The sequence below is a fragment of the Oncorhynchus masou genome, chromosome 10 (assembly GCF_036934945.1).
Source record: "Oncorhynchus masou masou isolate Uvic2021 chromosome 10, UVic_Omas_1.1, whole genome shotgun sequence".
Lineage (NCBI taxonomy): Eukaryota > Metazoa > Chordata > Actinopteri > Salmoniformes > Salmonidae > Oncorhynchus > Oncorhynchus masou.
Genome location: NC_088221.1, coordinates 3,877,219 through 3,898,462, shown reverse-complemented (window position 1 = coordinate 3,898,462; position 21,244 = coordinate 3,877,219). Strand labels below are relative to the sequence as shown.

The window sequence follows — 21,244 nt, the reverse complement described above, 5'->3', positions numbered from 1 at the left end:
CACAAACTTTCAATGCCAAATCAAACGCCAAAATTCATTCAAAAGCTACTGGCTGCGAACATTGTTCGGTCCCGACCCATGTTTTAACTATCCTCGTCCGTGCCTGTGGGCCTTCGTTAAGTTTTCAATGCCGTGCGAGAATCTTAACAGATTATTACAGCATAGGTGTGACGACCTTTGCATGTTATCTTGCATATATGATCACATAAGAAGATATTTATGGTTACAGTTACCTCAAAATGTGTTACTAATTTTACGGTTGAATGTTACATTAGTTTTTAACATAGCCTTAACTTTAGGCTATTTACTGTATTACAAAAGCAGTTTGTGCTCAGTAGATAGTTGGCTAGCCTTAGCAATTCAAAAGACACAGTTAGCTAGATAGCTAGGGCTATTAAAATCATATATTGATTCGAACTGTTTCCAATACCGATGCTGACATTCATGCTTAGATGACCACCGAATCGAACCACAGAGAACTCGAGAAACTAAGATGTTTGTTTCAAAATTGAAGCCCACATGCTGGTAGTTTCTAGCATTCACTCGTGAGACATTCAGAGATTTCATTATAGTTTAGTCAACGTGTATTGTATAATTCACTGGTCAACATTACTCATTGAGTCAACTACTCAACATTTTCTGACTTGTTGACTAAATAATTTTATCTCAACATTTTGAGTTGAATCGACTATTTTTCAGTTGAATTGACTTTGGAAAATTAGCTGAAACAACTCAATAAGTTTTTACAGTGTAGGATGGAAGTGTAAACACAGCCTATGAGTATTTTGTCCATTCCTCAGTGTTACAGTCATGACACAAGGGATATACAGCATTAGCGCTACTAGCAGCTCTCGCTGACCAACTGAGCCGGTTAAGTTCCTCGGGTCTGTATGCAGTCAATGGAATCCCTCTGAGTGTTCAATTAAGGAGACTGGAAGCTCTCCAAATACAGCTACCAGCCTGTGCCTGCCTTACCTAATGCAATTTCCTCTGATTGAGCCAGTCATTAATAAGTCCCCCAAAGTGTCACTTAGTCGTCGTCATCGGCCCCGACTGGTTGTTAAGCCCTGACAAGAGCAATTTAACACAGTGCTAATAACCTGCTATTACTTGGTGATGGGATGCGTTGTCGGAACTACACACTCACCCCATAAATAATCCCCAGGGTGAAGCTGTGAGAGTTATGAGCAAACACCTAAACGGTGGAAAGACCACCTAATATTTATTAACTACATCAAGTCCCACTCATAAATGCCTAGCAAGGGGAAATAGCATGGAAGAAGATTAAACGTCGGAAAGAAATTGGGATTTGAGGGTCTCTTTTTGTGGCTCAGACCCGTTCAAATAATTTGCTGCTCTGGCTGGATAGGTGTAAGCTAGTAGTGGGGTCTCTTACATTGACCAATCATGTCAGCGATAAATAAACTCTGAGGGAGGGAGGGAGGGAGGGAGGGAGGGAGGGAGGGAGGGAGGGAGGGTACATTTTGGAATTATTCAAACAGGGCCTTTGTGGGGGTGTGCTGAATAGGCTTTAAATGAACTTCTCCAACCAGAACTCCTTGAAGCATGACCAGGCGTTTATTAATACACCCCAATGAAAACCCTGATGTGGGGCAGATAATGTGGAAAGCTCTTTATTACCCTCATGTTCTCTTCAGTTTAATGAGATGAATGGGGGGAAAGCGGAGGGAGATGTGGTGTTCATTTGTCATTGACAAAAAGGGGTGTGTGAAAGATGATGAGGTCTTTGGATTAGCTACAAGGTTGTTTGCACAAAGTATTACAGATGTAACGAGTGTATTTTCATGACACTTTCTTGGGTGTTTGCTAGCACAACATACACAGAGATATAATCCAGCTAGTGTAACAAATTGAGGCATCTAGGCATATAATGTAGAATGGCACCGGAGGAGATGGCTGCCGTTTTACGGGCTCCTAAACAATTGTGACATGATTCAGGAAACTAGTCGTATGTCGAAAGTCACAACTTCATAGGAGAGCCATTTGAATATCAAGATGCGTTTTTGGCAGAAATTCCTTCTCGAACATGTGAACTTTCATGTGCCTTGATAACAAACTTGTATGCTATCTGTAAATACGAATAAAATTGTTCAATTTCTAGCCTTGTTGGTTCAACCACAGAAAAAGTGGCAACCTTCCCACTAGCCATGATTGGCTGAGATAATGAGAGGGCTGGACATGCCGAGAGAGGAGTTCGGATTGGTCTGCCACATTCAGGGCTTCTGAGTATTTCAGCTCGTCAGTCTGTGTTGGTAATCCTGCCGAATGTGGCTTTTTTTCTTTTTTACGTATTGTGTAGTGGAGCTGCATAAAATTAGTCTTTGTGACCTCTGGATATGGCTACATGTTCAAACATGAATGATGTTCATATGCTTCATTGTTTTTTGCACAAAGGCTTTGTGTTTCAAATGACATCTTAATATATAGTACACTTCTCTTCCTAGAGCCATATGTGATAGTGAACCACATAGTAGTGAATAATATGGGGAATAGGGTGTTAACTTTACCTATGCTTCAAGACCCAAATGGAACATAAATTATATTTCTTATAAGAACAAGACATATCATGTTTTTAAGAAATTGACTTTTTAAAGTTTTATTGTACAAATTATAAATTACAATTGGGGATACAGGTGTGGAGAGGAGAGAGCGTTGGAAGGGTACCCAGCAAACTGGGAAAAATCCCATCAAATTTGCTAAGATTCCCATTAAGTTCTAGTTATGGTTTTATCTAATAATTAGGACAATATCCCAAAAGCATTCAAATAATGTTTTTGATGAAAATGTTTTTCTTTTCGGGAAAATGTTTTAAATTAAATATCCTTGGAATGTTCACCAAACATTCACTAAAATCTTGTGCACAGCTGTAACAACCACCGCATAACATTCCCTAACATTCTCATGAGGTTTCCAGGTAAGGAACAGTGTTCTGGTAATGTTCTTGCGAGACAAACTTTGTATAATGATAAACACAACTGGACAGTTTTTGCATTATGAGAACAATGTAACGAATGTTCTGGCAACTTTCACAGAACCAATTTTGGTTTACTGGGTAAACTATGGGATTGAACCCGGTCACTGATGGGGAGTTATACATGTATTGAGAGTGGGGACCATTACCACTTAAGCCATGGCTCTGCCACATAGACATGATACTTAACCTGTCTTCTGTCTTTGCAGGAACTCTTTACGGCAGAATGCAAGTTCAAAGAGTCTGTGTTTGAGAACTATTATGTGATCTACTCGTCGATGCTGTACAGGCAACAGGAGTCAGGGAGAGCTTGGTTCCTGGGGCTCAACAAAGAGGGCCAAGCCATGAAGGGGAATCGAGTGAAGAAAACAAAACCAGCTGCTCACTTCCTGCCCAAGCCATTAGAAGGTATGCCAACGCCACATTCTGAGTTTGATTTTTTCTTTTCGTTAGAAAATAACTGTTTCAGGGGCATTAGAGCAGTGTAAGCAAGAGAGCAGCAAATATAGTTTTTGTTGTTTTGTGATGAGTGGCAATATATTGAACTGAAAAGTAGGGTATTTATATCTGCTAGACTTCTTTCAAGGATAACCTTTGCAAAACATGTCTGTACCTTCTACTGTATATGAACCTTTCCTCCTGGCTGAAAGCTAGTAAAATACCAAAGTGTGACTTCTGTAATGTTGGTAACTAACAGGTAATCTATGGTAATCTATGGTAACTTTGGTAATTTATATTTGAATTTTTAAAAATGCATTTCATTTCATTTCATGCTGAAACCCTCATATTAAACAACAATGGTATTCACTAAGTTAATGGATATTTATTTAGGATACAGTTTTATAGCTTTGTCATTCTATTTCTTATTTTAAAATCATCTTATTAGATTTTTTTATATAAACTGTTGTGTTGTGTCAGGTTGGCTAGATATCCTTTTAGTGGAGGACCGTTCTTGATATACGCTGGAAACTGTTGAGCGTGAAAAACCCAGCAGTGTTGCAGTTCTTGACACAAACCGGTGCGCCTGGCCCGTTCAAAGGCACTTCGATCTTTTGTTTTGCCCATTCACACTCTAAATGACACACATACACAATCCGTGTCTCAATGTTCTCAAAACAACAACAAAGAACTTCTTTAACCCATCTCCTCAACTTCATCTACACTGATTGAAATGGATTTAACAAGTGACATCAATAAGGGATCATAGCTTTCACCTGGATTTACCTGGTCAGTCTATGCCTATATGGCATGTCTTGTCCATAATGCTTCGCACACTCAGTGTATTTTACACGTGATGAGGTCACACAGAGGACAAGAGATAATTACAGACACCTGTGATAATCCGAAGTACCCAAAAAGGCAAAAGTAACAAACATTCTGGTAGTTTGCTGGTAAACTTCAAAAGTTTCCAGTAATATACCCTCCCTTTGCAACCCTACTACTTATTGTTGGTACCAAGTTTATGCCTCATGTCAGAGGTGTCAAACTTATTAAATGTATGGGCTACCTATGAGGCAGGGTTTATGTATATTTCACCAGAATGTTACACAAGACATCCACATGTAAGCCATCACATGCCTGCAGGTTCACAATAGCACATTGCATCCTCCACACCCCTCGGAATGACCATCCCACACCTAGACCCTGTCACGGTAGTGTCTTTCGAGGGAACAAGTCTATCTTTACGGTTAATCCCACCCCGAGTAACCACCCACGGCTACACTGAAGGATGGTTATCTTCCCCTTGACGTATCATTTATATTTCTCATTCCCATCCATAATTCACAGGTTGGCATATAGCACAGAGGGGAAGGGACAAGCCCTGTCTTTGTGGCCATGAAATGTTGATGCTTTATAGTGCGTCTACACTCTCCTCCCCTCCCTGGCAGATTTGTGTCCATTATTTAAACATGGAAGCCTCCAGGAACCTGTACTGCACTGTCGTGACAGTGACACAGCTGCAGTGCAGGGAGCGTAAAGTGCAGGATCATTTGGGAGGTTCCCACTGCTCATTTTGCATAAAGGCTTTTGGCCACATTCAGACTGGGGTCTGTAGAAAGGAGAGGAAGATATATAAGAAAAAATCATTGAACCTTTACTTAGCTACGGCAGCAGTCACAGGCTAAATAATGTGTTAGACACTTTTCTGGTATTTTTCGCCCACTTTTTGCCCCTTTTGGTGTGGTCTGGAATGATTTCCAAAAACAAATAGAATCCTCTGCATCAACAAGACTTAAAACTGATTAAATCATTCATGCTAGCAGTCATTGGTGAAAAAGGAGCCATGTGGTTAGTTTTACAAGTTATTGGACTGAAAAGAGGAGAAATAAGACTTATTTTGCTCTGGATTTGACTAAATCTTCCCCCTCTCCTCCATTCTCTCCCTTTCTTCTTTTCTCTCTATTTTCTTACCCTCTCTATCTCTCTCTCTACCCGCTTCCTCTTTTTCCCTCTCACTCTTCCTTGCCTCCTTATCTGCTCCCTTCTCTTTATTATCTCTCTCCCTCACAGTTGCTATGTACAGAGAGCCATCGTTGCATGATGTAGGAGAGACCAAAGCGCCCAAAACAGCCGTCCCTCCCAGTAAAAGCACAACCGAGCCCCCAGTGATGAATGGAGGCAAACCAGTCAGCAAGCCTACTACTACTACTACTGCTACTGCTGCTAAGCCCCCCACATAGCCACAATTCACCTGGTGTGTGTGTGTGTGTGTGTGTGTGTGTGTGTGTGTGTGTGTGTGTGTGTGTGTGTGTGTGTGTGTGTGTGTGTGTGTGTGTGTGTGTGTGTGTGTGTGTATGTGTGTGTGTGTGTGTGTGTGGCTGGAGGGAGGGAGGGACGTACATGATGGAGTCAGGGATTTTCCCTACCAGACTCCAAACCTGCACCCTCTTTCTTCTGTGGATTAGTTCCAGGCAATCTCTCGGTCCTTCCTTTCTCCTCCTCTCTCTCTTTCTTTCTTTCTCTTTAACTCATCAATGGGGGATCGATGCAGAAGGGTGGTCGCCTCCGCCCCCACCCCCCAAAACAGAAGGAAGAGTGACTCTGACAATGGAATCCGTAAAAATGATGTGTGTTTCACGGCCACATGTGATACCTTGCTTGCTGACGGTAACCCAAGACCACCCCCTCTACATATATGCCCTGTTGCAACAGTGTGTGTGATTAAGATCTATTTTCTATACCACAGTGCACCAGCTATGTTCTGGGGTAGATGCTTTACACACATAGTAAAAAAGAAAATGGACTGCTATCTTCTACTTTTTACAAGTATATTCCCGTCTCTTTCTCTTTCTATTCTCACATTTTTCTCTTTGTTGAGTAACTTAGAAAAAAAGTACATTTTGCAGGGGCAGTGTGTGGTTTTGTAATACACGCATTCATGCCGATGTATACTCAACACACACAGACACATTGACACTGAAATACACTCTTCTTCCCATACACAACACATACACACACACACACACACACACACACACACACACACACACACACACACACACACACACACACACACACACACACACACACACACACACACACACACACACACACACACACACACACACACACACACACACACGAAATAAGATGCCACCGGTGGCTTGGTTCCAGGGACTCATTTAGGAAGTCTGGTGTTTGGGAAGCACTACAGATACGCACGCATGCACGCACACACACACACACACACACACACACACACACACACACACACACACACACACACACACACACACACACACACACACACACACACACACACACACACACACACACACACACACACACACACACACACACACACACACACACAGCATCGACGTCGAGGGGAGAGTCAAAGTCTCAGGCTGCGTGTTGCTTTTTTAGAGCTCAATAAAGAAAGACTGGAGGACAGCTCACACAATCATAGCTGATGAAGTGCTAATTACCCCCACTGCAATCAATGCGAGGAGCCCACACACACATACAGACACAGATGTGCGTGTGTGTTGGAGAATGCTTTAACAAGTGGTGTATAGGTGTAAACATATCACAATCCGATCCCACCAGTGGTGAGCTCTGCCTCATCCGGTCGGGAAATAGGAACCTGAAATCTATTTTTCTTAAATTCTTATTTCTGAGCAAGGGCTCTAGGAATATCTATAGGCCTTGTAGGCCACAGTCCCTCACTCGCTGACTTCTCTGAATAACGGGCTAGGCTAGTGGCTTAGACTAAATGGTTCAAGCCCAACGGTGGCAGCCATTTTACATTCACATTTACTCGAGGTTTGGCTGCATCCCCATTTTGTTCAGGAAACTAAAGCATGGGCAAGGTTAGTATTGTGTTCTATTTTTCTTGCAGAAGCAATGCAAGAGATGGCTTATATTATAACATTTTCACTGTAAAAAAAATAATAATTATACTACATATTCTGAGATGTTACGAGAGGATTTTCTCCTAGCTCAGCATGAAGAGTCCAGTATCGCTCATCTTGGCCTATTACGTGCCTGTTTAGACCTTGATCCCCAGCATGCCAATACATATATCCAGTCACAACTGGGCCTAAGGTGTCTCACCCACCAAACACATCCAATAAAGACCTAGCAGAATATTCTCTCAACAACCTTTACAGATGACAGAGATTGATTCATAAAATGACCAAAGTATCCAAGAAGCCAGAACGATACCACAGTTGTTGCTGTGTAATACAACAGCAGCCGACTGCATTCAGATTCAATTTTCCTTTCTCCGGTTTTGCTTTTTTCCCACTGTGATTTACCATATGGTTCATTTTCACAAAAATAATCCCATTGACGAATCGATTCTCTGCTGGCCTTCTTGCTGAAGCTTTGAAAGGTCTTGATTGATGTCATTTTGGATATTGTGTTCATATGAATCATGGTTTTGGGATACCTAGAAACATTTACATGCATGTTTTTCCACATAGGACTATGGTAGACTTCCCCAACTGGCGGCCAAATAGTGGTTTTATTTGGCCCCCAAGTTTACTGAGCAAAAAGACTGTAAAAACACCAGGAAATCAGCTCCAAGTGATTTTAATTTGGGAAATATGTTATTAAGTATTCACCCGCATAAAACATGTAAGCAAGGTTTGAATTATATCTGTTTGGGCTTCTTGCAGTCTATTTGGAATTGACAAATGATTTGTCATTATGTTCCGGAATCTGAATCTAGTTGATGATCCCTGGACAATGGGATAAGGGAAAGGTACTGTTCAGACCAATGCTAGTGAGGAGTTGTTTGGAAATTGTTTGGGACTCGAATTAGCATGTTGTTAGGCACACTCCTACTTCCACTGGAGCTACTTCACCGCACTTTCTGTTCGGAGTCCTGATCTGATCATGACAGTTAGCAATGTATCAACCATTATCTGAATCGATCTGCTGATTTAATTCTGAACTTGATTTACTGGATTCTATTGATAGCTAAGATTTAGAATGTTGATAAGTAGACTGAAGCTACTGTATGCTGCTAAAATTGGAAATATATTAAGAGATTTATTTGCTGATATAATTTTCCAGTTTATTGGGATTTTAAGCCCCTATTTTCTAGAGGATGTTGAAGCACATTTACTAGTTCGTCTTACAAACACTTATCTGTACAAAGCTACATGGATGCTATTATAACAATGCCGTAATATACACAAAGGAGCTGAAATAATACTTTTATTCTTTAGGGCGGGTGTCCCCTCCACATTACACCCTGTCTGCATCACAAATGGCACCCTATTCCTTACATACTGCACTATGGGTCCTGGTCAAAAGAAGTGCACTAAATAGGGAATATGGTGCAATTTGGGATGCATGTCCAGTAATTTCCCTTCATCATAATGAACTCTACATGCTGGGCTACCCAAGCCCCTGCTCACCAGTTGACTGGTTCTTCGAAAGCTGAACTTTATTTTTGTAAATGACTGTGTAAATGTGCGTCTGTTTATCTCTCTAGCCGCCATCTTGTTTTTTTTGTTTGTTTGTTTTGTTCCTACTGTATATGGGTCGTGCGTGATGTTGTTTTCCTGATCCTTCCCGAACAGTTTATTTTCAGTTTTCTCCCTCTGTCAACTAATTTGTCAAAAAGTAATTGGAGAGGTTTCAGTTTTGCTTTTGTCCTTTTTCTCATCTTTCGCATGGGGAGAGGATGGCATTGATGGGCTGCATGTAGTAGGCTATGTGTATCAAGAACTGTTGGTATGTACTTCTAATTTTACATACATATATGCTACAAGTTTGTCTGCACTGTACAGTTTGTTTGTTGTATACATATATACAACATATTGAATAAAATATTTATATAAAGGTGTGACTGTAATGTCAGTAACATTAATGCAATATAGTGTGCAGTATATTATTGCACCTGTCATTTTGATGGGATAAATAAAACGAAAGGTTGGCTAGTACTAAAAAGCATGAAAAGGCCAAAGTAGAATTATTTACATTACAGTTTTTCTTTACTACTTCCTATCAATCATGTTTTCAGGTAGAGGTTGGGCTCTCGAGTCAAAGAAACCCACATCCCCTGAAACCACCTTCTGAAGTTACATGAATACCCAGCGTGGCACTATAGAGCTATGTGTGTTTTCTGTTCTTTTTTCGGCCACCACACTTGAACATGTTCATGACATGGTGTTCACGAGTAAGGGGGAATTGCCATGCATTGATTGACCGGTTGTAGGAGATTATGATGGTTGTGATAGTTTTCAGCGATAATAGGCACTATTAAAATAATTTATATTTAAATATATACAATTGCAAGTGTGCCACTTGGAGAAATGTATGTCATGTTAATACAGATTTATACCCACATATGATTATGGTATTTTCATTGTTTTCCATGCAGAAATGTTGTGTCACGCGGCACATTCAATGTTTCATTATTACAAAATAAATAAAACGCTCAAACGATACTCTTGACTTGAGTGCAGGGTGTTCTTTGAGACCAATTTGTCAGGAAGCACTTTTAACCCCCCCAAAAAACACACCCCTGGTGAGAATCACACACACACACACACACACACACACACACACACACACACACACACACACACACACACACACACACACACACACACACACACACACACACACACACACACACACACACACACACACACACACACAATGTATTAAACATTTACCCTTTTGTTTTCAATGTTTGGATTCTGTTTCAGTACTTGCATCTTATCATGTGTATCGTAATATGTAATGATTCTTCCGGAAACAATTGCCATACATATAGTTATATTGGAAACATATAAAGGGTTACATGGTAAGGTCTTCTAAAGACAAAAAAAAACATATTTTTGCTACAAAAGTTTTTTTCTTGCATACAAAAAAAGAACATCGTTTTAATAAAGATGATTTGTAACCAGTACAATGAATGCTGTTATACAAGTGATATGCAGAAATCTGAATGAAGAATAACATCCCAGTTTGGTTGATTTCTTTTTTTATCCTCCTCTCCATTCCTCTCCTTCCTTTGGTGTTTCACACCTTTTCTGATAGCACAGTCTCTTTGTGTAGCTACTGAAATGTTCTGTGGTGTTAGTATTCAGTTCCCATCCAGATCTCACATGCGTTCCCCGTCCAGCCATCCCAGCAGTCACAGTTGCCGCAGTTGCACATCCCATTCCCTGCAATAAGAGGTAAGAGGAGAAACTGTAAAGCGACAGAGCCACCTGACCAATCATGCCTGCCTGAGCTTTCTTAACTAGGTTCCTGAACCCCCTGACAGAGTTCCACGATGGGGGCTCGAGCTAGGCTGAGCTCTCTGAGGTTGCTATGGGTATGCTCTAGAGTGGGATTACATTCTTGGTGTGAATTTATTATATGACGCCATTACATAAGGCTCAATCTTAGTCAAAGACAAAAGTACTGAAGTAAAAAGACAACGTGTGTGTGTGGTATAACGTACTGAGACCGCCTGACAGATCAACACTGTGAAATGGTCATAGGAAATCATTATATTTCTGGCCTTAATATTGAGGCCTATAGCTTAGGGAGTTTTGCTGTGTCGACAAGAGAACACAGGGGAAATTAGTGTTCTTTTGAGCAAGTCTGGTCATGCAGTGAGCGATTTCACTGGGCTACGGGCAGGGCAGATCAGATCAGGGCAGGAGAAATCCCCTCATCTAGACTCTCAGAAGTGGAGTAGTGTTGTGTGTCATGCCTCCGAGTTAGGCATTAAAGCAGGGATAGATGGGGATGGTGTTATACTGAATGGAGAAACCAAAATATTTGTGTTGTGCTGTATTTCACATTGTATCATTTAAAACCATTCACACATTGGGAATTCCCACATCTTAAAACTACAGGTACACATGGTTCTGGATGTTCTGTCTAGAAAACAGATTGTGACAAGTCTGGGGGATAGCCCGACCAAGACTCAAACCCATGTTAGAGCCCAAGTCCCTGCAACTGTCAGTCCAACCCCTGAACCACCAAGAGGTGTAAGCAATGTAAACTGTGTCCACTGTATTGTGCTGTATTCCCTTAAAGTGATTTACTGGAATGAATATTCCTAAACACAACCAAACATTGAAGTTATTTTCAAAGACAATTAGATGTTTCTAATGTTGACTGAAGGTTCTTAATTTGTGTCACAGGTTTGCACCCTCGTTTCTCTCTAGGCTCAAAGGGTGCCAGCACTATCATCCTTGGTGCATGAAATGAACCAGCAGGCATTCCTAATACATTGAATGTTCCACATCGCTCATGAATTCTATGCATAATGAGAATCTCCTGCTTTGAACAATCCATACAATTCCCACATGTGGAATAACTCATCCACAAACTTAGCAGACAGATGTTTGCGTGGTTCTAATGCTAAAATACTGAGTGCACTGTACTGCCACCTTGGGAAGGGGGGGAGTAATTGAATAATGACTATTATTTGTTTTGATTTGCATAACCCCCCTTCCCTCCTTTTTGAGAAGTCACTTTTCCCAGTGAAACATGAAAAAAAACACTATTTCAATCATCCTCATGTATATGGTAATTGTGACATATGCCCTAATCATTAATATGCTAAACAGCGACATTTAACCAACATATTTATGAATTCCTTTTGTCCACTCAAATTTTTCTCACTCATTTTTAATGAATGTTTGTGTGAATTCTATGGTTACAGCATTGCTTTGAGTGACACTATGACTGACACAGGAGTCATGCATCCAATAAGAGAAGTACTTCTAAACAGCTGTCCAATTGCCTGCTGCCCCGAGGAAATATTAATGGGGGACCAACTTTAAATGAAGTGCAGCTTATAAAGGATTCATAAAGCCTTCATAAACACTACATAAATGTGTTACAAGTCACCTATAAATGTAAGTCATGCTCTGTAAAGGGTTCATAACTGTGACATAACCACCAATGTCAAATGTGACATAACCACCAATGTCAAATGTGACATAACCCACTAAGACAAATATAGGTGGCATAAGCACCTCTTAATAAAGGCCTTATAAATAACATTAAATTGAGGCTTCACAAAGCATTTATAACCATGTCATGCATCTTGGTAGAGCATTGCAATGCCAGGATAGTGGGTTTGATTCCTGGGATCACCCATATGTAAAAATGTATTCACGCATGACTGTAAGTCGCTTTGCATAAAACTATCTGCTAAATTGTATATATTATATTATATTACTCAAAAAAAATATAGGATGGCCCAACCTCTTTCCCTCTTGGGATCATAGTCCATATTGGACCTGACCTCAACCTTCCTCAAAACTTTGATAGGGCCTTTTAAAATCCGTTATTATTGTTTGCCAACTTCTGTTTCTTTCACAAATTCCGTTTTCTCATTTGAGTTTTTTCAGGTTTCGTATTTGCCAATTTTTTCTGGTTTTACCATTTTCTTCACACTTTTTAATTTAAAAACAAAAACAAATGATTTTGTGTGTTTACAACAATGCTTAATCCACATCAGGGGATGACTTTTGCGGTCTTGGAAAAATCTTAGAAACTTACATTTTGGAGTGTAGTTGACCTTTAATTCAGTGAGCATTTCCTGCAATGTTGTTTGGTTAGCAAGTGTTGATTATGTATTACATATGCAGTGATTCACATTGTGGCTGTCAATGGAATGGGTTGAATAAAAGGCCAGCAACACTCCGTATTATTCAGAACCCCATGAAATGACACCATATATACATTATACAGACCCTACTGAGTATTCCCTACAATATGTTTACTGTGGCACCCAGAATCGTTCTTGCTATAAGCCAATTCCATATACAGTGATTCACATTGTGGGAATTTATTTGACCTTGGAACATGGTTTTATACCCAAATTTAATGCAAATGTCACTTAAATATGAACAAATATGCATGATTGTTAATGTTTAGACGATTAGGTTTCATATATCATGAATAAATCCAGGTTGTTGAAACTTTTCTACTATTATATCGGGGACTATTATTTTCAGATTTTTCCAAAATTCCGTGACCCGGAAGTACTATTTTAGTGACAAGACACTGATCATGTAAGGAGTTCGCAAATCAGATGACTACTTGTGGTGCCACTGGACTGTGGAAAACAAGTAACTTAACCTTTATTTATTGCAATTTAAATTAGTTTGTAGTAGTTTCGTTACATACTGTAGCTACCTCAATCGTTATGTCAAATAATTTTGGTGACGGTACAGCAACTGCTAGCTAGCCGAAATGTAGCTAGCTAGCAGGCTCAGTTAAATAAGGGACAGATTGAAATGTACCGGTATTTGGTCATTGGTATTTTATTAGGATCCCTATTAGCTTTTTCAAAAGCAACAGCTACTCTTCCTGGGGTCACACAAAACATGAAACGTCACACAAAATGACATAATACAAAAAAATCAATAGACAAGAACAGCTCAAGGACAGAACCGCATAAAACAAATTAAAGTGACACGTTGGCTACATATCAATGCATACACACAAATTGTCTAGGTCAAATAGGGGAGAGGCGTTGTGCCGCGAGGTGATGCTTTATCTGTTTTTGGAAACCAGTTTTGCTGTTTATTTGAGCAATATGAAATGGAAGGAAGTTCCATGCAATTAGGGCTCTATATAATACTGTATGCTTTCTTGAATTTGTTCTGGATTTGGGGACTGTAAAAAGACCCCTGGTGGCATGTCTAGTGGGATAAGTGTGTGTGTCAGAGCTGTGTGTAAGTTGACTATGCAATCAACAAATGGATGTTTCTTCTAAAAAGAAGAAGTGGTGCAGTCAGTCTCTCCTCAACTCTTAGCCAAGAGAGACTGGCATGCATAATACAGTGCCTTGCGAAAGTATTCGGCCCCCTTGAACTTTGCGACCTTTTGCCACATTTCAGGCTTCAAACATAAAGATATAAAACTGTCTTTTTTTGGGAAGAATCAACAACAAGTGGGACACAATCATGAAGTGGAACGACATTTATTGGATATTTCAAACTTTTTTAACAAATCAAAAACTGAAAAATTGGGCGTGCAAAATTATTCAGCCCCTTTACATTCAGTGCAGCAAACTCTCTCCAGAAGTTCAGTGAGGATCTCTGAATGATCCAATGTTGACCTAAATGACTAATGATGATAAATACAATCCACCTGTGTGTAATCAAGTCTCCGTATAAATGCACCTGCACTGTGATAGTCTCAGAGGTCCGTTAAAAGCTCAGAGAACATCACAAAGAACAAGGAACACATCAGGCACGTCCGAGATACTGTTGTGAAGAAGTTTAAAGCCGGATTTGGATACAAAAAGATTTCCCAAGCTTTAAACATCCCAAGGAGCTAATATAATATTGAAATGGAAGGAGTATCAGACCACTGCAAATCTACCAAGACCTGGCCGTCCCTCTAAACTTTCAGCTCATACAAGGAGAAGACTGATCAGAGATGCAGCCAAGAGGCCCATGATCACTCTGAATGAACTGCAGAGATCTACAGCTGAGGAGGGAGACTCTGTCCATAGGACAACAATCAGTCGTATATTGCACAAATCTGGCCTTTATGGAAGAGTGGCAAGAAGAAAGCCATTTCTTAAAGATATCCATAAAAAGTGTTGTTTAAAGTTCGCCACAAGCCACCTGGGAGACACACCAAACATGTGGAAGAAGGAGCTCTGGTCAGATGAAACCAAAATTGAACTTTTTGGCAACAATGCAAAACGTTATGTTTGGCGTAAAAGCAACACAGCTCATCACCCTGACCACACCATCCCCACTGTCAAACATGGTGGTGGCAGCATCATGGTTTGGGCCTGCTTGTCTTCAGCAGGGACAGGGAAGATGGTTAAAATTGATGGGAATATGGATGGAGCCAAATACAGGACCATTCTGGAAGAAAACCTGATGGAGTCTGCAAAAGACCTGAGACTGGGACGGAGATTTGTCTTCCAACAAGACAATGATTGTCACGACTTCCGCCGAAGTTGGCTCTCCTGCCCATTCTGGCGGTGCTCGGCGGTCGTCGTCACCGTCCTATTAGCCACTACTGATCCCTTTTTCGTGTATCTGTTGGTTTTGTCTAATTGGTTTCACCTGTGTGTTGTTTAGTTAATTAGTGTCTGTATTTAATGTAGGTTGTCCCGCCCTTGTTTTGTGCGGGATTGTTTATTTCTGTCATTTCGTTTTGTCTGTCGGTGTTTGCTGTTTGTTTTTTCTCCGGTTAGTCTTTATCCTGTTTTGGATATTTCACCCTGTCTGTATTTGGGTTGACTGTTGTTTGTTTTTTGTTCACCGGAGAATAAACTTTATTATCGCATTCTGCTCTCTGCGCCTGATTCCACCCACCTTGACTAGACGTGACAATGATCCAAAACATAAAGCAAAATCTACAATGGAATGGTTCAAAAATAAACATATCCAGGTGTTAGAATGGCCAAGTCAAAGTCCAGACCTGAATCCAATCGAGAATCTGTGGAAAGAACTGAAAACTGCTGTTCACAAATGCTCTCCATCCAACCTCACTGAGCTCGAGCTGTTTTGCAAGGAGGAATGGGAAATAATTTCAGTCTCTCGATGTGCAAAACTGATAGAGACATACCCCAAGCAACTTACAGCTGTAATCGCAGCAAAAGGTGGCGCTACAAAGTATTAACTTAAGGGGGCTGAATAATTTTGCACGCCCAATTTTTCAGTTTTTGATTTGTTAAAAAAGTTTGAAATATCCAATAATGTCGTTCCACTTCATGATTGTGTCCCACTTGTTGTTGATTCTTCACAAAAAAATACAGTTTTATATCTTTATGTTTGAAGCCTGAAATGTGGCAAAAGGTCGCAAAGTTCAAGGGGGCCGAATACTTTCGCAAGGCACTGTATTTATATCAGCCCTCTGATTACAATTAAGAGAAAACGTGCCACTCTGTTCTGGACCATCTGCAGCTTAACTCGGTCTTTCCTTGCAGTACCGGACCACACAACTGGACAATAATCAAGATTAGACAAAACTAGATCCTGCAGAACTTGTTTTTTGGGGTATGGTGTCAATAAAGCAGAGCATCTTTTTATTATGGACAGGCCTCTCCCCATCTGTACAACCATTGAATCTATATGTTTGACCAGGACAGTTTACAATCTAAAGTAAAGCCAAGATATGTAGTCTCCTCATCTTGTTCAACAGCATTAAACATTCATTACCAGATTCAGCTGAGGTCTAGATCTTAAGGAAATATGTGTCCCAAATACAATACTCTTAGTTTTAGAGAAATTCAGGACAAGTTTATTAATGACCACACATTCCAAAACAGACTGCAATTTTTTGTTAAGTATACATGGACACACATGCTTTGTTTAATGCCAGTGGCAGGTCATTTGTAAAAATAAAAAATAGTAGAGGGCCTAGAGAGTTTCCCTGAGGTACTCCATACTTTACATGTTTGACATTAGAGAAGTGTCAATTAAAGAAAATAATGTGAGTTCTATTAGATAGATAGGTCTGAATCCACGACATGGCAGAGGTTGAAAAGCCATAACACGTATGTTTTTTCAACAACAGGTTATGGCCAATAATATTAAAGGCTGCACTGAAACCTAACAGCACAGCTCCAATAATCGTATTATTATCAATTTCTTTCAACCAATCATTAGTCATTTGTGTCAGTGCAGTACATGCTGAGTGCCATTCTCTATAAGCATGCTGAAAGTCTGTTGTTAATATGTTTACAGAGAAATAACATTGTATTTGGTCAAACACAGTTTTTTTAAACAGTTTGCATAGTTTATAGGTCTGCTGTTAGAACCAGTAAAGGACGCTGTGCCACTCTTGGGTAGCGGAACGACTTTGGCTTCCCTCCAGGCCTGAGGAGAAAAACTTTCCTCTAGGCTCAGATTAAAAATATGACAGATATGAGTGGCTATAGAGTCAGCTACCAGTTGTCAATGCCAGTAGGTTTCTCATTATTGATCGATAACAATAATTTTTCCATCTCTCCCACACTAACTTTACAAAATGAAAACATGCAATGCTTTGCTTTCATTCTATTTTTTGTATGCATAAATACAATTGCTCACTGTTCGTTGTTACCATTTCCTGCCTAAGTTTGCCCACTTTGCCAATGAAATAATCATTAAAATAATTGGCAACATCAAATGGTTTCGAATAAATAAGCCATCTATTTCAATGAACGATGGAGTTGAATTTGTCTTTCTGCCCATAATTTCATTTAAAGTACTCCAAAGTTTTTTCCCATCAATCTTTATTTCATTGATCTTCATAATACAGTTTCTTCTTCTTTTTGTTGAGTTTAGTCACATCATTTTTGAATTTGCAGTAAGACAGCAAGTCAGATGTGCAGTCAGACTTATTAGCCACTCTTTTTGCCCCATCTCTTTCAGCCATACATTCTTTCAATTCCTCATCAATCCATGGAGCCAGTTCTAACAGTCAGTTTCTTAACATGTGCATGTTTATCAATGATTGGAAGAAGCAATTTCATAAATTCATCAATTGCAGCGTCTGGATGCCCCTCATTAATCACATCAGACCAACAAATATTTTTAACATCATCCACCTAAGAGTAACAGCAAAATATTTTGTTTGATCTCTTATACACTATTTTAGGCCCAGCTGTTGGAACTGGGGCTTTCATGGAAATAGCCACTATATTGTGATCACTGCATCCAATGTGTACGGATACAGCTTTAGAACAAAGTTCTAAAGTATTTGTAAAAATGTGATCGATACATGTGAATGATCTTGTTCCTGTAGTGCTTGTAAACACCCTGGTAGGTTGATTAATAACCTGAACCAGATTACAGGCACTGGTTACAGTAAGAAGCTTCCTCTTGAGCGAGGTCCCCAAGAAAGTGTTTACATCACATGCACTATCAGGAATTTCAAACATATTATTTAGTTACTGACTGTTAGCACTTGGTGCCTATAGCAACACCCCAAAAGAAAAGGCTTTAGATGTGCCAAGTGAAACTGCAACCACAACACTTCAATAACACTTGACATAAGATCTCGAAGCATTACAGGGATATGACTCTGAATACAAAATTACAAGTCAATATTGTCAAGACCCTGACAAGGTTAAAAATAATGATTTTTATTTGAAATAATAATTGTGCCCTTCAAACTTTGCTTTCATCAAAGAATCCTCCATTTGCAGCAATTACATCCTTGCAGACCTTTGGCATTGTAGTTGTCAATTTGTTGAGGTAATCTGAAGACATTTCACCCCATTCTTCCTGAAGCACCTCCAACAAGGTGGATTGGCTTGATGGGCACTTCTTACAAGGCGTACGGTCAAGCTGCTCCCACAACAGCACAATAGGGTTGAAATCCGGTGACTGTGCTGGCCACTCCTTTAGAGACAGAATAGCAGCTGACTGCTTCTGCCCTAAATAGTACTTGCATAGTTCGGAGCTGTGCTTTGGGTCATTGTCCTGTTGAAGGAGGAAATTGTCTCCAACCCACAGGGTATGGCATGGCGTTGCAAAATGGAGTGATAGCCTTCCTTCTTCAAGATCCCTTTTACCCTGTATAAATCTCCCACTTTACCACCACCAAATCACCCCTAGACCATCACATTGCCTCCACTATGCATGACAGATGACGTCAAGCACTCCTGCAGCATCTTTTCATTTTTTTCTGCATCTCACAAATGTTCTTTGTGATCCAAACACCTCAAACTTAGATTTGTCTGTCCATAACACTTTTTCTTCCTCTGTCCAGTGTCTGTGTTATTTTGCCCATCTTCATCTTTGCTTTTTATTGGCAAGTCTGAGATATGGCTTATTCTTTGCAACTCTGCCTAGAAGCCCAGCATCCCAGAGTCCCCTCTTCACTGTTGATGTTGAGACTGGTGTTTTGCAGGTACTATTTAATGAAGCTGCCAGTTGATGGCCTTGTGAGGCATCTGTTTCTCAAACTAGACATTCTAATATACTTGTCCTCTTGCTCAGTTGTGCACCGGGGCCTCCCACTCCTCTTTCTATTCTGGTTAGAGACAGTTTGCGCTGTTCTGTGAAGGGAGTAGTACACAGCGTTGTACGAGAACTTCAGTTTCTTGACAATTTCTCACGTGGAATAGCCTTAATTTCTCAGAACAAGAGTAAACGTATGAGTTTCAGAGGAAAGTTCTTTGTTTCTGGTCATTTTGAGCCTGTAATCGAACTCACAAATGCTGATGCTCCAGATACTCAACTAGTCTAAAAAAGGCCAGTTTTATTGCAACTTGGATTAGCTAACACAACGTGCCATTGGATCACCCGAGTGATGGTTGCTGATAATGGTCCTCTCTACGCCTATGTAGATACTCCATAAAAAAATTGGCCGTTTCCAGCTACAATAGTAATTTACAACATTAACAATGTCTACACTGTATTTCTGATCAATTTGATGTTATTTTAATGGACAAAAATGTAATTTTCTTTCACAAACAAGGACATTTCTAAGTGACCCCAATTTTTTTAACAGTAGTTCAACCTCCCCCCATAAGCATGGCTGTGTCTTCTATAGCTTCAGGATAGTCCTTGTTGAGGAAGATATACTCTCCTGTCAAGTTCTTGGTCTTTCCAGAACAGCTACCTTGTCCTTGAACCTCAGGATCCTGACCACTATCGGCCTGGGCCTATTACGTGGGCCAGTGGTGGGTTTTCCAGTCCTATGGGTGCGCTCCACCTCACTCTTCTTGTGGTCCATCTTCAATTTCTCAGAAATCATTTCCCTCACTTTGTCGTCAGACTCCGTCCAGGTCTCATGTGGAAATTCTGCAATAGCGTCCACAACCATGTTGTTCCGCCTTGATTGTCCCTCCGTCTTGATTGTCCCATTGTTATCATGGATTCACACACAGAATAGATGTCCTCTCTCAATGACTGACAGATTGTTGTTATCTTGCCATTCTCGTGTTTCAACTCATCGAGGGAGAACTGGGAGAACTGCAAATTGTTCTTCAGGTCGTGGACCTCTGGTAAGATCGTTCATTCTTTTATTAGTAGAATCCACAGGTATTTGGACAAAACACTTGAAGCAATTTTTGTTGTTGTTGTAACAACTGCTTGTAGAACTATTTTTGTTAATTTAACCTCTCTAGGGTACGTGGGACGCTAGAATATACCTAGCCCAGAACATAGCCCAGTTGACAAATTATTACAAACAGTAACCAGCCAAGCAGAAGCGTTACAAAACTCAGAAATAGAGATCAAATTAATCCTTTATCTTTGATGATCTTCATATGGTGGCAATCAGAAGACATTAATTTACTCAATAAATGTTCCTTTTGTTCGATGAAGTGTCTTTATATCCAAAAACCTCGGTTTTGTTAGCGCGTTTTCTTCAGTAATCCACAGTCAAAACAATCAGACAAAAAATCCAAATTGTATCCGTAAAGTTCATAGAAACATGTCAAACGATGTTTATATTCAATCCTCATGTTGTTTTTTTAGCCTAAATGATCTATTGTATTTCAACCGGACAATAACGTTGTCAATATAAAAGGTAAACAAGAAATGCGCATGTGCTTGAAAAAGCTTTGCGACACGTTAGGGTCCACTCGTTCAGACTGGTCTTACTCCCTCAGTTATAAGAATACAAGCCTGAAACGATTTCTAAAGACTGTTGACATCTAGTGGAAGGCATAGGAACTGCAAATGGATTCCTAAGTCAATGGATACTGTAATTGCATTGAATAGAAAACTACAAAACCAACAAAAAAAACTACTTCCTGAATGGATTTTTCTCAGGTTTTCGCCTGCTAAATGAGTTCTGTTATACTCACAGACACTATTTGAACAGTGTTGTAAGCTTTAGAGTGTTTTCTATCCAAATCTACTAGTTATA

The 21,244-nt window shown here is 40.0% G+C and overlaps 2 protein-coding genes across 4 annotated transcripts in view; one reads left to right on the top strand and one right to left on the bottom strand.

The window, feature by feature from the left end:
* fgf14 (fibroblast growth factor 14) overlaps positions 1-6,749 on the top strand; it is a 327,340-nt gene extending 320,591 nt beyond the window's left edge. For both annotated transcript variants that reach the window (XM_064975665.1, XM_064975666.1), the window contains exons 4-5: positions 3,202-3,400; positions 5,504-6,749. In XM_064975665.1, the coding sequence (XP_064831737.1) occupies positions 3,202-3,400; positions 5,504-5,673 (369 nt within the window). In that variant the 3' untranslated portion in view covers positions 5,674-6,749. The remainder of the gene's footprint in view (positions 1-3,201; positions 3,401-5,503) is intronic.
* Positions 6,750-10,214: 3,465 nt separating this feature from the next.
* itgbl1 (integrin, beta-like 1) overlaps positions 10,215-21,244 on the bottom strand; it is a 140,180-nt gene continuing 129,150 nt past the window's right edge. For both annotated transcript variants that reach the window (XM_064975664.1, XM_064975663.1), the window contains one exon: positions 10,215-10,623. In XM_064975664.1, the coding sequence (XP_064831736.1) occupies positions 10,535-10,623 (89 nt within the window). In that variant the 3' untranslated portion in view covers positions 10,215-10,534. The remainder of the gene's footprint in view (positions 10,624-21,244) is intronic.